A 12,650-nucleotide genomic window follows, 5' to 3' on the forward strand; every position below is an offset into this window, starting at 1 on the left:
CTAATGAAAGAGCAGCAGCTCATCGTGTCAGCGCGACCACGGAGCACAACTCAGTTATGAGCTTTTGGCTGTCGGTGGAAACCGTCCAAAAAGCCTCTCTGTGATTGGGGAATCCTAATTTCACAGCCGCCCACATGCCCCCCCCCTCAGAGAGTGTGACAGGGAGATGTTTTTGTGTAAACTTGTTAGATCAAGGTGTGAGAAATGAGCCAAAGTGAGAATGTGAAATGAGTGTATTATTTATGTATGAGCTTACTGTGAAGCGTGTGTGTCCTCCACACACTCAGGTGGTAGAGAGGTCGTCCAGCAACTGGAAGGACGGCGGTTCAATCCCCCGCCCTGGCTGCAGGCCAGTGTGTCCTTGGGCAAGACACTTAAGTTAAGTTGCTCACACCATTGGTGTGTGAATGTGTGTGTGAACGTGTGTGTTAAAGGGGTAAATGTGAAGTAGTGTGAAGTGCTTTGAGTACCTGAGTAGGTAGTAAAGTACAGACCCTTTACACACACCGACATGAAGGAATAACAAGTGTTCATGCACTGAAGGGTTTAAACACACCCAAACACCAAACCAACATCAAAACTGGCAGACTAACACACACACACACACACACACACACACACACACACACACACACACACACACACACACACACACACACACACACACACACTGTGTCTGTGTGTCCAGTTTCAGTTTCTTCACATTGATGATCAATTCTCATCAATTCATTGCTAAACTCAACAATCAGCTGTCTCTCACTTCAGCACTGATTCAGACTCAGAATCTGCAACCAATGACCCAGAGTTTGTCGACGGTCTTCCACTGGCTCGATGTTTCCTGTCATCCTTAAACTACATGTAGAGTTGTAATACAATTTATTTATTTGGAAAACTACAGTAGATCAGTAGAAAGTGTACACCGCTCCAACTCTGAAATCATTTAACACAACTGTCGCCAAAAGTGAGTGCATACATCAGACTAGCTGTGACTACTACTACTGTGTGGTTTATGGGATGATAATCCCAGAGGATTACATCATTCCAGCTGTGTTCAGGGACAAAGGAAACCTCAAATTCAATTATTTCTCAGCGAAACAGCATCAAACAATACAGACAGCAAGCATGGGTTTAGCCTCTGTGTGTGTGTGTGTGTGTGTGTGTGAGAACAGACTGTGGATTACAGGACTATTGGCACCTGGCACCACCTAGTGGTTGAATGCATCTTGTGCATTTATTTCTTCACAGTCCTTCGGTGGCTTACAATGATTAGCACATTGATCAGTGGTAATTAGGATCATTAGGATCTATTCCTGCCCAGAAATTTTTTAACACAAATAATTCTGTAAATATAACGTTACACACAGTGGGTGTGTTTTAACCTGTCAATATAAACAGACAGAGTCACTGTTCTTTTATCCTCTTTATTTACTCAGGGTGGAAACATCAAGCGTCCACGTCTCAGGACACACTCGGGCCGCTGTGCAGCGCTGCAGCCGCAGGCCTGGTTTGTTAGTTATTGAGCAAATACACAGAAATATTTGGAGGTTAGGTGTCTTCCTGAAGAGGAGGAAAAAAAACATCTGACTTCAAACGAGGCCGCTGGGCCCAGGAAACACTGCTTACTTTGTGTTTTCGGAATATTTAGGATTGTATTTGACAACACACCCTTATTATGATGGAATGTTCGAAGGCAGGAGTGACTGTAGGAAACCCGGCGCATGTTTACACCTCAGAGGAACCAAGATATCGGATTTTAATGAGATTTTTTTCTCAAAACAAACAAAAGTTTTCTTGCTTCAGCCACAAAAACCCATCAAACACATCAGGAAACATCTAAAATCACTGATGTGTAACTGTGTGGAAATATATCAAAAGAAAATATATTAAACTCATTTGTAAAGTGTATATAGCAGAAAAATAAAGTGACATAACTGTACGTAATTACAATAATCATGCATTATTTTAATGCCACAAACATGCATGAAAACCTCAGAGTTTAACATCATTACATTTACAGTGTGGAAACACACACGCGGTGTCAGTCCTGGAGCCAGGACCTCTGTCAGTTTTTTAAAGGTTCATTTCTGCACATGCTCGACTCAAAACTCTGAAAGGAAGAATCATTCAGAGTCGGACAGCTGATCGATCTGCCTGACTACATGAGAAAGTTTCCATCATTTGAGAGCACTGACCCTTTGAATGAGCTGGACTGTCAGTGTCGCCTCAGATCACATGTGAAGAGATTCACTGTCGACAAAAACAAACACTCTAAAAAAATGAAAAAGTCTTTGACGGCCTGGCTCAGATGCGGTTGGACATCATCCCTGTGTTCAGTTTCAGGAAGAAGGACTTGAGCTTGCACAGCCGGCACTTCTTCTTCTTCCTCTTCTTCTTGCTGTTTTTGGCTTTCTTGTACACTCCTTGATATTTTCCCTCTTCGTCGTCCTCCTCGTCCACCCAGGGTACCCAGGCTCCTTCGTGCCGGTCTGGGTTGGCTTGAGGGTCGTCGGGAGGAAAGTAAACGGGCACGGCTGTTTGGTTGTAGTAGGCGAGTCGGGCCAGCAGCTGTTGGACCACTTCGGGCCTCTGGTCTGCCAGGTTCTGCCGCTCGTACGGGTCTCCTGTGATGTTGAACAGCCAGATGTTTTTGTGGGATTTGTAGAACGAGGCACGTTCCAGGTTCCACCAGCGCCCAGGCAGCGTGGACAGCACCTGTGGATCAGTGTTTGTTCTTATTGATGTTGAAACATGAAAGTTAAATCTTTACAGCATGGTAGTACCTGTGGGGGGACCCAGTCTCCATGACCTGGATCTCCTGTTAGCAGCTTCCAGTCTCCAACTCTGATGGCAGCCTGGACTGACGTGTCCCACACTGGTTCGGATGACTGGGGGGTCGGATGGGACATGTTCTGGTACTGAGAGACTGTCTGCCTTGATTTTGACTTCACATGTGGTTTGAGCGTCGCCTTGGATTTTGGATGAGGTGGTCCTGACCGGTTCTGGTCATGGGATCTGATCCGTCTGGATTTTGTCTTCGGGTGTGACTGGGTCTGAGGCTGAGATTTAGGGCGTGATGTTCCTGACACTGACAGCTGTGGTCCATAATTAGACGAGGTCTGGTGCTGAGAGTGGGCCCTGGTCTTGGTTTTAGGGGTGGGTTTTGATTTTGGGAGGGTCTTCGGTTGGGGAGGGAGCTGGGATTTGGGCTTGGTGGCATAAGAGTCCATTTTTCGACGGTTCTTTAACTTGAACGCTGACTTCTGTTTGGGTTGCTGCCTCAGAATTTTCTTCTTCTTGGTTTTCTTTAATGCCTTTTTGTCTTTTGGTGCCTTCACTGCCGGATTAAGATTAAGATTAAGATTAAGATTTACTTTATTAATCCCCATGGGGAAATTAAGTATAATAATAAAGAGAATAAAAACACGGGGCAAAGTGTATTATATTGTACTATGTTACCATAGCAACTGTTTTCTGGTGATAATTAGTTGTGTTATCACAATAACAACCCTCGCTTGGTTACCTGAGGGTCCGTCTGTGCTGGCGTCCCAGCTCGAAGGCTCAGAGGGAGGCGTGTGCAGAGGGTCGATGTTGTGAAGGATCTCCTGCCGTGGCGACTCCTTCCCCTCACTGATCGTGGGCCAAACATCGAAACCATCCAGGCCGCGGCTCTAAACCGGGGAGATTATCACATCCATCAAACAGAACACAAAGAAAAGTTCAAAGTACGCAGACATTTACCACACTGGAACAAGTATCAATACATTTCCTGGATCAGGCAGATAGTGTGTCGAGCCAAGATATATCTCTCATTTATCTGCTTTGGCAAAGACGATCCACAGCAGGTCGAGCCAACAAAGCTTTCTGAGAGCTGAACTCAAAGTAATTTATGTCTGAACAAAGCATCTGTGAGGTCAACGCTCAGAACTCGTGCACTTAGCATAATGGCCCTGGATCACATTTATCAACATGACAGTAAAATAAGGACAGTTTTACAGTAGCACCGTAACGTTTGAGGCCAAAGAGCTCCACGTCAAGGTCTCTCTGTGGAACACATATAAAATCAGTGGGAGACACTGAGAACTTTTTTAATAGATCTGTCTTCGCACTGACCTGGCTGATGTTCCCCCCGGCGAGGCCCACCAGGGTGGGGAACCAGTCAGTGATGTGGAGAAGAGCTTTAGACACTCGTCTCCTGCGTCTCAGCAGAGGGCTGTGCACGAACGCAACCCCACGCATGCCGCCCTCCCAGTATGTTCCCTGAAAACACAGGCAGGCAGTTCAACCACGAGCTAGGAAGCTTAGCTCTTCTGTTCACATGTTGCCATACGAATGTGTCAGCAGTGTTTGTGTAATTGTTCTCACAGCCAGGAGGGGGAGACAAAGGCTCTGCACTGTAGCTTTAATCAGATATACTGAAAAAATCATTTCTACCTTTCGGCCTCGCAGCGGCCAGTTGCTCCCGCCTGTGAACGGCTGGGCTCCGTTGTCAGTGGAGTAGATGATGACGCTGTTTCTGTAGTATCCGAACTTTCTGAGAGCGTAGGTGACGTTTCGGACCGCCTCGTCCACCGTGGAAACCATGGCAGCGAACTTTCTCCGGTTGATGTTAGCCATGTCGCGGTAAGGGTAGATGTAAGACTTGGGAGGCTGCAGAGGCGTGTGGACGGCCTGCAGGAGCACAGATACTCTTTACATCTCTGTTGTGGGTAAAGCTTTCAGGATTACAGTTTGTGAAATGCACTAGAAATTGTCCGGTTTGTAGCTTTTAGCCTGCAGTATGTCATCGAGTGAACATGGCCGCCCACAAAAAACCATCAACAACAAACATCACTCTGAGTTTTAATTACATTTTCTGTGGCGTGCTCTTAATTAAATTCTTATGGTCCATGTGAGCCAAACAGTCTCTGAATAAGTCCTTCATGCATGAACGATCACTTTAATGTGGCCTTTGTGTTTTTCAGAATAAACACATCAGGCCGTTCTGCATGTGGCCTCTCTGACTTCACGCCGGTGCTTTTTCATTGACGTCGCTCTGATCTCAGCCTGATACCTGCAGAGACAGCAGCAGGAAGAGCGGCCGGTCCGCGGGGTCGTGGCTCTCCAGGATCTTGCGAGCTCTCTGCGTGAAGAGCGTGGTGGAGTACTTCCCCTCCTGGCCCCATGCAACGCCCTCGTTGTCATGAAGGTCGTACCCACACAATCCCGGGCCGTCACATGACCCGTAGCTGGATACAGACATGCGAGTTATTGACGTCAAAAGACGGAAAGCTAACGTACACGGCCGACTTGAGAACGTACCTGTAGTAGTCCACACTTCCTGTTAAAGACCCAAAGAAACTGTCGAACCCCTTCCTGGTGGGCAGACAGGCTTTCCTGAAGGGAGACAGTAGTTTTTATACACAAATGCAGATAAAAACAACACACATCCTGCAGACACGTTCGTCTAGCTCTGTTTTGTGCTATTGTGTAAAAACCCGTTCAGTAAACAGCAGCATGAGATGTCTTCTGTGAGGCCAGATGTGTGGCTCCACAGAAGACATTTTAACTTGTCGTGACAGGAACAGCAGCCGTATAATTAATAGCACATCAGCTCACAGTAAGCCACGATGTGATCCGGCATGCTTAAGACCAAAGCCCTGCAACCCTAGGCCAGGTGTGTGGAGGAGGAAAAGTAAGCCGAGTCCAAACCCCGATTCTGTGAAGGCCTTTGTGATAGTACAGTCCTCCATCACCCTCAGACATAAGGACTGCTGTGTCCTCCCTGTCTGCATAGACGTGGACCTGCAGGAACGCTGGGCAGTGCTGGGCCTGCTTAGCCTGATGCCATCACCACTCTACATCTTCATCATCATCATGGATGGATCAGTGTGATCTCTCACCTGTAGAAACCCAGGTGCCACTTCCCAACCATGTGTGTGGCGTAGCCGGCCTGGCGGAGCCTCTCCGGCAGGGTGTCCATGTGAGAGGGCAAACAGCTCGGCTGGCTGGGTCTGATGATGGAGTGCTGTAATCCTGTGTGGATCTGATACCTCAAAGAGAAAAACACACAGAACCCACTTAGTGGATTTAGTTTTACGTGAAACCAGGAACTCATTAATCCTCACTGCGGTAGGGCTGCTTAATCAATAATGGGATTATGAAGCAGAGCGTCCGCTCTCTGATCAGACTGTACTGATGTGCTGAACGGGGAGAGATCCTGTACCTGCCGGTGAGGAGCTGGCTGCGTGACGGGGTGCAGATGGGCTGAACGTAGTAGTTTTCCAGTCGGACGCCCTCCGCCGCCAGCTTGTCCAGAGTGGGGGTCTTGATGGACGGGTTGTGGTAGCCGATGTCGTTAAAGCCCTGTTACAGATTCACAGACATGTCAGGGGGGTGATGTGTTTCAGATACAGTGACCTTTGACCCCATTAAGTCATCTTCATCTTTTGTTTGTGTTTGGAGCTCTGACCGACAGGCGGAGCATCCTTATCATCAAGGTGTGGTTCTAAGGAGGCGGAGCTAGTCAGGGTTGATGTTGCTGCTCTCTGACTGAAAGGGTTTCAGGACTTTGTGTTCTGGATTTGTGTGTGAACTATGAACACAGCTGCAGCCTAACTGTCTCACCTGGTCGTCTATGAGGATGAATATGATGTGCGGCTGGTTCCTGTTTGTCTGAGCTGCCTCCTCCTCGTTCTGAACGTTCCTGTGCTCCTGCTGCTGGTTCTGGTTCGGTTTGGACCGATGAGCCAACAGACCGTCCAAGCCGAGGAGAACGCTGAGCGCGGTCAGAGCTGCAGCAGCAGCAGCAGCAGACTGCATCGTTACAGCAGGAGTCCTGCAGGAAAACAAAGCAAAGAAAACGACATCACGACGTGTCGGAGAAGGGAGGCTGAGAACTGTTTTCACACGAGCGTGCCATCGCTGCAGGACCCAGCGTAGATCATAAAACCACATCTGAGACGGAGCTGCCAACTTGGCTGTAAGTGTGATCTGAAATGCATCCATCTGGTGGACAGAGAGAGAGGAGCGCTCCGAGGAGGCCGTTAACTGTTTACAACCCCTGGAAGAGAATAACACCAACAAGAAGTGATGAAAACATCAGCGGAGAGCAGAAACAGATGGGCCGTGCAGGAGGAGAAGTCGCTCACTGTTCTCGGTTCAGCTGCAGTCTGACGGTTACAATCCTCTCACTGGATTATATATGACTTTAAAGTCGGTGTAGAGTGTTGATTCTCTTCAGCTGCACTGGGCTGGAGGAGTTTCTTGTTGCTTTAAATGCTCCTCCTGACGTGTTCTGCTGGATTCAGGGACCTCCGCCTGCTCATGTTCTTCTTTGATGTGATTATTTTTGGGACTGTCGTCACGTGTTTCCTCAGCCGTCCATCCATCACTTCACAGCGCCCATCAGTGTGATCTCCTACCTTCTGCACACATGCGGCCACATAAAGAGGCATAAAGAGACGTGTTGTTTCTGGCAGAGAGCGGCCTCAAGAGTGTGATGAGGGTCCTGGGCAAAAATTCCATCCAGTATCCATCACCGTTCTAAATAATCTGATAAATGACCGTTTTCTTTGGCGTTTGGTGTCAACCTGTCATGACTAGAAACCATTCCTGGTACCAGTCTGTGTGCATGTTTACTCCTGTAGGGCTGCGACGACTAGTAGACTGGTAGTCGAAGGCAAAATTCATCTGCAACTAATTTAGTAGTCGACGAGTCGTTAGTGACGGCATCGCATTCGCTGCAGGGAATGATTCTGTGGCTCGTGGTGTAGCAGGATGATTGGGTGCAAGAGGTCCTGGGTTCAAAACCAGGATGAGCCATCGGTTAGGATGGTGTGGAGACTCCACGAAACGGTGTGGATTTGGCCGGAATGTGCTTTGGGCAAATGCAGACACACTTTTTTTGCATGAACCGAGGGCTTCGGCCCAAGATCTTCAGCTTTATACATTGAAGCGGCAGCACGGAGGAATCAAGGACAAACTAGCGGTCCAAAGTCGTCGCCCAGTCATCGTCGTTACTTGCAGCCCTGCTGTAACGTTTTTAACATGCATAGACACTGATCACCCTCCAGTGGCCACTTGAGGAACTGCAGTTTCTGCCACAGCCTTGGATACTGCGCGGCATCTTCACAACTCAACTTTATGACAAACTTCACCGACCGATCTCATAAACTCATCAACATGATCGATACATTTTCAAGACACCTTCAGTCGTGTTCTGTTCAGCCTCCTGTCAGTCTGAGTGAAACGGCAGATTACGAACATCTGTATCTTCTATGACATGTTTACAACCCTTCAGCCAAGTGTTGCTGTAATGTTGATTTTACATGTTCACAGGAGGAAGAGCAGCTGCCTCAGCCTGAACGAACAACACACTGTACTGCCAGCACACCTCTGCTGAGATACTGGAGCTCACACACACTTCCATGTGTGTCTGTGTGTGTGTGTGTGTGTGTGTGTCCTCTTCCTGTGACAGCTCTTTAGTCTGTTAGTTCAGACTATCCCAGCACTGACTGCTCTCGCATTCACTTTGTTTTGATGGAATCTGCAGACCTGTAAAGTTCTCTGCACCACAATAAAACACACAGTGTCCATGATGTTTAAAATAATACACTGAGCCTGATGTCACGGAGCATCCAGCTCTGGGTGCATCCAGATCTGTACATTTATAATTAAATTCACATCAGCGGTGTTATTTCAGAGCCAGGCCCGAATCAATACCTCGATACAGGATCAATGGGAGTGAACGGCTCTCCTCTCCTCTGCGCTTCCTTCTTCTCCTTCTTCCTCTCCGCTTCGGTTCAGTTCATTCTTCGCACCTCGGCTCCTTCTTCAGCTCGGAGAAAAGTTTGGTTTGCGGGAAGTTTGGAGGAGACGCCGCATGTCCTCAAGTTTCCACGGATCCGTCCTCTGCTTCCTCCAGTCGGAGCGTCCTCACCGCTGCCCGAGAAATACGAGCGGAGGCAAGCTGCGGAGAAACAGGCTCACACTGCCGGCCTGCCCTGTCAGAATAAAACACACACACACACACACACACACACACGCGGGTAAGTGAATTTAACTACATGATAGTTACCTGTCTGAAAACACTGACGGAAAAATGAAGTCACTCAGAGTTAGCATGTATGGCTAACGAAGCTAATCCTTAGCAAAGAGAGATTAAAATATAAACTGACATAATTGTCCTGTATTATTTGTCAAATCTAACTTGATCAAGTTTAATGAAATACATAATAATCTTATTTCAGTGGATATGTGCTAAAACATATATTTAATTTCACTATTTTCTAGTTGGATATCACCAGGTTAGCTAGCTAGCTAGCTATACGGCTCGCTATGCTAACCCAGCTAGTCGTAAACAAGCTTACTGTTGTTTCCATTTGGTATTAGTAGATTATTTAGGCTTTTATCTAGTGTTTTTTTTTTAAATAATACATTTCAAATACTAAAATAATTTTTAACATATCTTGCTGGATCTTGCTAACAGCTAAAGCAAGCTAACAACATTTAGCTCATTGAATGCAAGCTAACAAAGATTTAAAAGCTACAATAACTTAATGTATTTTATTCCTCGATTTATACCTTTTGTTTGTGTTTCTTGTAACACGAGCAACACCTAAATCTAGAATAAAAACACCTAAGCTAACCTTTTACATTGAGCGAAAAGCTTCAAGGTCTCCTCTTAATTTGAAGAGTACATTGATTCATATCCGCTGCTTTTTTGTGCAACTTAACGCAAAAGAAAACGTCCATAAAGCCGTAACTCCGTTCCTCTAGCGACTGTGATTCATTGTGATGTGTTTCGCGTATGCTGTCATTACTGTCGCTGCAGGGTTTCCTGGTTGTGGCTGCGGGACGCGGGCCGGACACCAGCCCGCGCGGTGTGGCTGCGGGCTGGGGCTGGTTCCCAGGCAGAGGCGCCAGCTGGCAGTCCGCGGAGAACCAGGAATTTAACTCTGTTTACAGGCAGTAATCAGGATGAGACAGCAAGGAGGTAACTAATCAGGAAATAAAAGCTTCAAGTGGGCATCACTGGACCCGGGTTCAGCAAAGAGGAAGAGACCAGAGACCAGTAAACACTGAAAACATGCTCATATAAACAGATTCAGATTGATTCCAATCAGCTGATGACACAACACAGAGGATTAGCTCATGAGGCATGAAGGCTAATTCACTGATTAGTTTGTGTGGAATATTTTATGTATTGGTTGTTTTTTTATGTATTAATCATATTTAAAGTTCAAACAGCTTCATAGTGACTGATGTGAAAAAGGAAAGAGAGTTTGGTAGTTTTCTGGTGTAGCATCCAGAGTATCATCACAGACAAACGAAAACACACACAGAGGAAAACAAGGCTCCCCGAAGACCATGCCCTGCTTTTATTCTGAAAGATACACAAACCCAATAATGCATAGATGGATGGAAACTCCTCCAAACACCCCCCCCCCCTGACTTGTGTAACTTATCCACACACTGTGTGTCTGCTCAGGGATCCTCTGCCTCTGCTGGAGAGCTCCTGCGGCCGGCGTCATGTCCTGCGCCAAGTTTCCAGCAAAGAAAGCGGTGAAAGAGGCGGCGTGTGATTTATTGAGGCCTGATCCACTGGCAGTGAGCAATACATGCAGGAATGCTGCCAGACATTGTTGCTGCTCCGCTCTCTCTCTCTCTCTCACACAGTGACACCACACAGCTTCAGTCCTTGTATCTGCTAAAGCAAAGTGAACTCATCATTTAAGTGCGTGGAGGTGATGGCACATTTTACAACAGAAACAAAAACAAGCATGAAAATATGTAGACATACACGTGTGGAAGTTACTGTTTAGGTCAGAAAACTGAGCTACAAACTCAACATATCAGATTATATGTGAAGACATGGACATGATTATGTGACTTCGTATCTAAAAATGGCTGAAAATCATATTTAATTTTACAGATTTGACTACCTCATAATTCTTGATTTTTAAATTAGTTTTTCTTAATGATTAAAAAAACGACCCACATATATTGTATTAAATTTAAAAAATTCTATTAATTGACTATCTGACCTCTTATTAATTCTAACTGTGCCTTATTTTAAACAAATCAAAGTGTGTATTTACTTTTTGATTTTATCTTGTGTCCATTAAACAAACAGAGGAATCAGTGGATGATGCTAAATAGTCTGAGATTTGCTAAAAACTACAGAAAAATAACTTTTTATTATTTTATTAAAGCATGTATTTATTCACAGTCTGCAGATATATCTGTAGTTTGTCAGTTATCCGTTTAAAACGTGTTTTTATTTCTCAGATGATGCTCTGTAGTTCTCGTCTGTAGTTCTCGTCTGTTTACTTTAAAGAAAACAAACTCCACTTCCCATGTTGCATTTCGAGGGAGGCGTCAACGGCGCACGTGGGCACACGCTGCTGAATAGCGAGCATGAAGCGAACTGTTAATAACTGAGCGATATTCGCGTGTTTGTGCGGGTTGTCGGTCCTTGCAGGAGGACAGGAGGACAGGAGGACAGCATGGAGGAGGAGGACGGCGCGCTGCTGGCTCTGATCTACCAGCACCTGAAGGTGAACGGCTACCAGAAAGCTGCCAAAGTGCTGGAAAAACACGTAACTCAGGTAAGAAGTTCTGCAGCACATGCAGCCGGACACAGCGCGCAGCCCGTGGGAGGGACGTGCACACGCTTATCTGTGATAATTCACACTGTAAGGTGATTTCAGTGCAGTGGTTTTAAGCCTCCTGTGTGTTATATAAGAACCTGAATTAAATATAAGTGTGTTTCTGCTTCAGTGTGGCTGTCAGTACACAGCGTGTGTGTGTCTGTGTGTGTCTCTGTGTGTGTGTGTGTGTCTCTGTGTCTCCTCGTTCAGGCCTCCTGCAGAAAAAGAACATAATGTTACAGGAGCTGCATGGCCGTAAACACAGGCCTGCTGCTGCACTCACAGCCTGCTCACGTTTTCACTGTTCAGTGATGAAAGTTGTCATCAACATGTTGTGTAGCTGCAGTGATCAGGTGATTGATCCACCAGTTGATCGATTTACTAATTGGTTTGTCTGTTAAAGTGATCTGATGAAGTAAAAACAACAGATATTTGATGTTTTCGCCTTTTCTTACTTTTTCTTCACTTTGTTCTTCATATATTTGATGTTGACACAGATTATATTGAGAATATTGATAACATTGATATTTATTATGTGATCAGAGGGTGAAGCAGACTCTGCAGCGCTCAGTGTTTCTGTGTTGGCGTTGCTAACTGTGCAGGCCTGTGTGTTGGTTTTGTCGTTCTCACTGTCCGTGGTGTTTTTCTTGCACACGGACACATATAGAATGTGTTTCTCCCATTTGCCGTGAGGAAAGCTGAGCGTCCAGTGTGAGGGAGTCCACCTCACTGCATGTGGTTTTAACAGCGTTACTGTCGCTCCTCCATTGCTCTTCCTCACTCTTATATATTTCACATGAACACACATCTGGGAGCTGGTGGCATCAAAGGTTCAGCATTCCTGGCGCACAGGAAATTGGCTGTTTCCTCTTTTATCTCTTTGGTTTTTCTTTCATTGTTGGTGCATCACTGCAAATGTTTAAACTTTGTGTGTGTTTGTGTGTAGGTAGAGACACCAGAGGAGCGCTCCAATCTCCAAGATATCTACACAGGCTGGATGAAGTGAGTCAGACACACACA

At 46.1% G+C, this 12,650-nt stretch overlaps 2 protein-coding genes across 3 annotated transcripts in view; one reads left to right on the forward strand and one right to left on the reverse strand.

The window, feature by feature from the left end:
- Positions 1–1,463: 1,463 nt before the first annotated feature.
- LOC114449512 (arylsulfatase I-like) lies at positions 1,464–8,998 on the reverse strand. Its single transcript, XM_028427236.1, has 11 exons — positions 8,701–8,998; positions 6,604–6,814; positions 6,203–6,342; positions 5,880–6,029; positions 5,299–5,373; positions 5,051–5,225; positions 4,432–4,668; positions 4,111–4,257; positions 3,521–3,668; positions 2,781–3,334; positions 1,464–2,712 (listed from the first exon to the last, which is right to left on the reverse strand). The coding sequence occupies exons 2-11, from the start codon at positions 6,796–6,798 to the stop codon at positions 2,302–2,304; spliced, it is 2,232 nt and encodes a 743-aa protein (XP_028283037.1). The 5' UTR covers positions 6,799–6,814; positions 8,701–8,998; the 3' UTR covers positions 1,464–2,301.
- Positions 8,999–11,356: 2,358 nt separating this feature from the next.
- LOC114450198 (uncharacterized protein DDB_G0286299-like) overlaps positions 11,357–12,650 on the forward strand; it is a 12,601-nt gene continuing 11,307 nt past the window's right edge. For both annotated transcript variants that reach the window (XM_028428192.1, XM_028428193.1), the window contains exons 1-2: positions 11,357–11,588; positions 12,577–12,632. In XM_028428192.1, coding sequence (XP_028283993.1) covers positions 11,487–11,588; positions 12,577–12,632 — 158 coding nt within the window. In that variant the 5' untranslated portion in view covers positions 11,357–11,486. The remainder of the gene's footprint in view (positions 11,589–12,576; positions 12,633–12,650) is intronic.

The sequence above is a fragment of the Parambassis ranga genome, chromosome 17 (genome assembly GCF_900634625.1).
Source record: "Parambassis ranga chromosome 17, fParRan2.1, whole genome shotgun sequence".
In the NCBI taxonomy this organism is placed as follows: Eukaryota; Metazoa; Chordata; class Actinopteri; family Ambassidae; genus Parambassis; species Parambassis ranga.

Coding starts and splice junctions, on each gene's coding strand:
- LOC114449512 (XM_028427236.1), bottom strand. CDS start 6,798: ATGCAGTCTGCTGCTGCTGCTGCTGCAGCTCTGACCGCGCTCAGCGTT. Junction 5,374..5,879: donor TGGCACCTGGGTTTCTACAG/GTGAGAGATCAC, acceptor GTCTCCCTTCAG/GAAAGCCTGTCTGCCCACCA. Junction 2,713..2,780: donor GAGACTGGGTCCCCCCACAG/GTACTACCATGC, acceptor ACTGATCCACAG/GTGCTGTCCACGCTGCCTGG.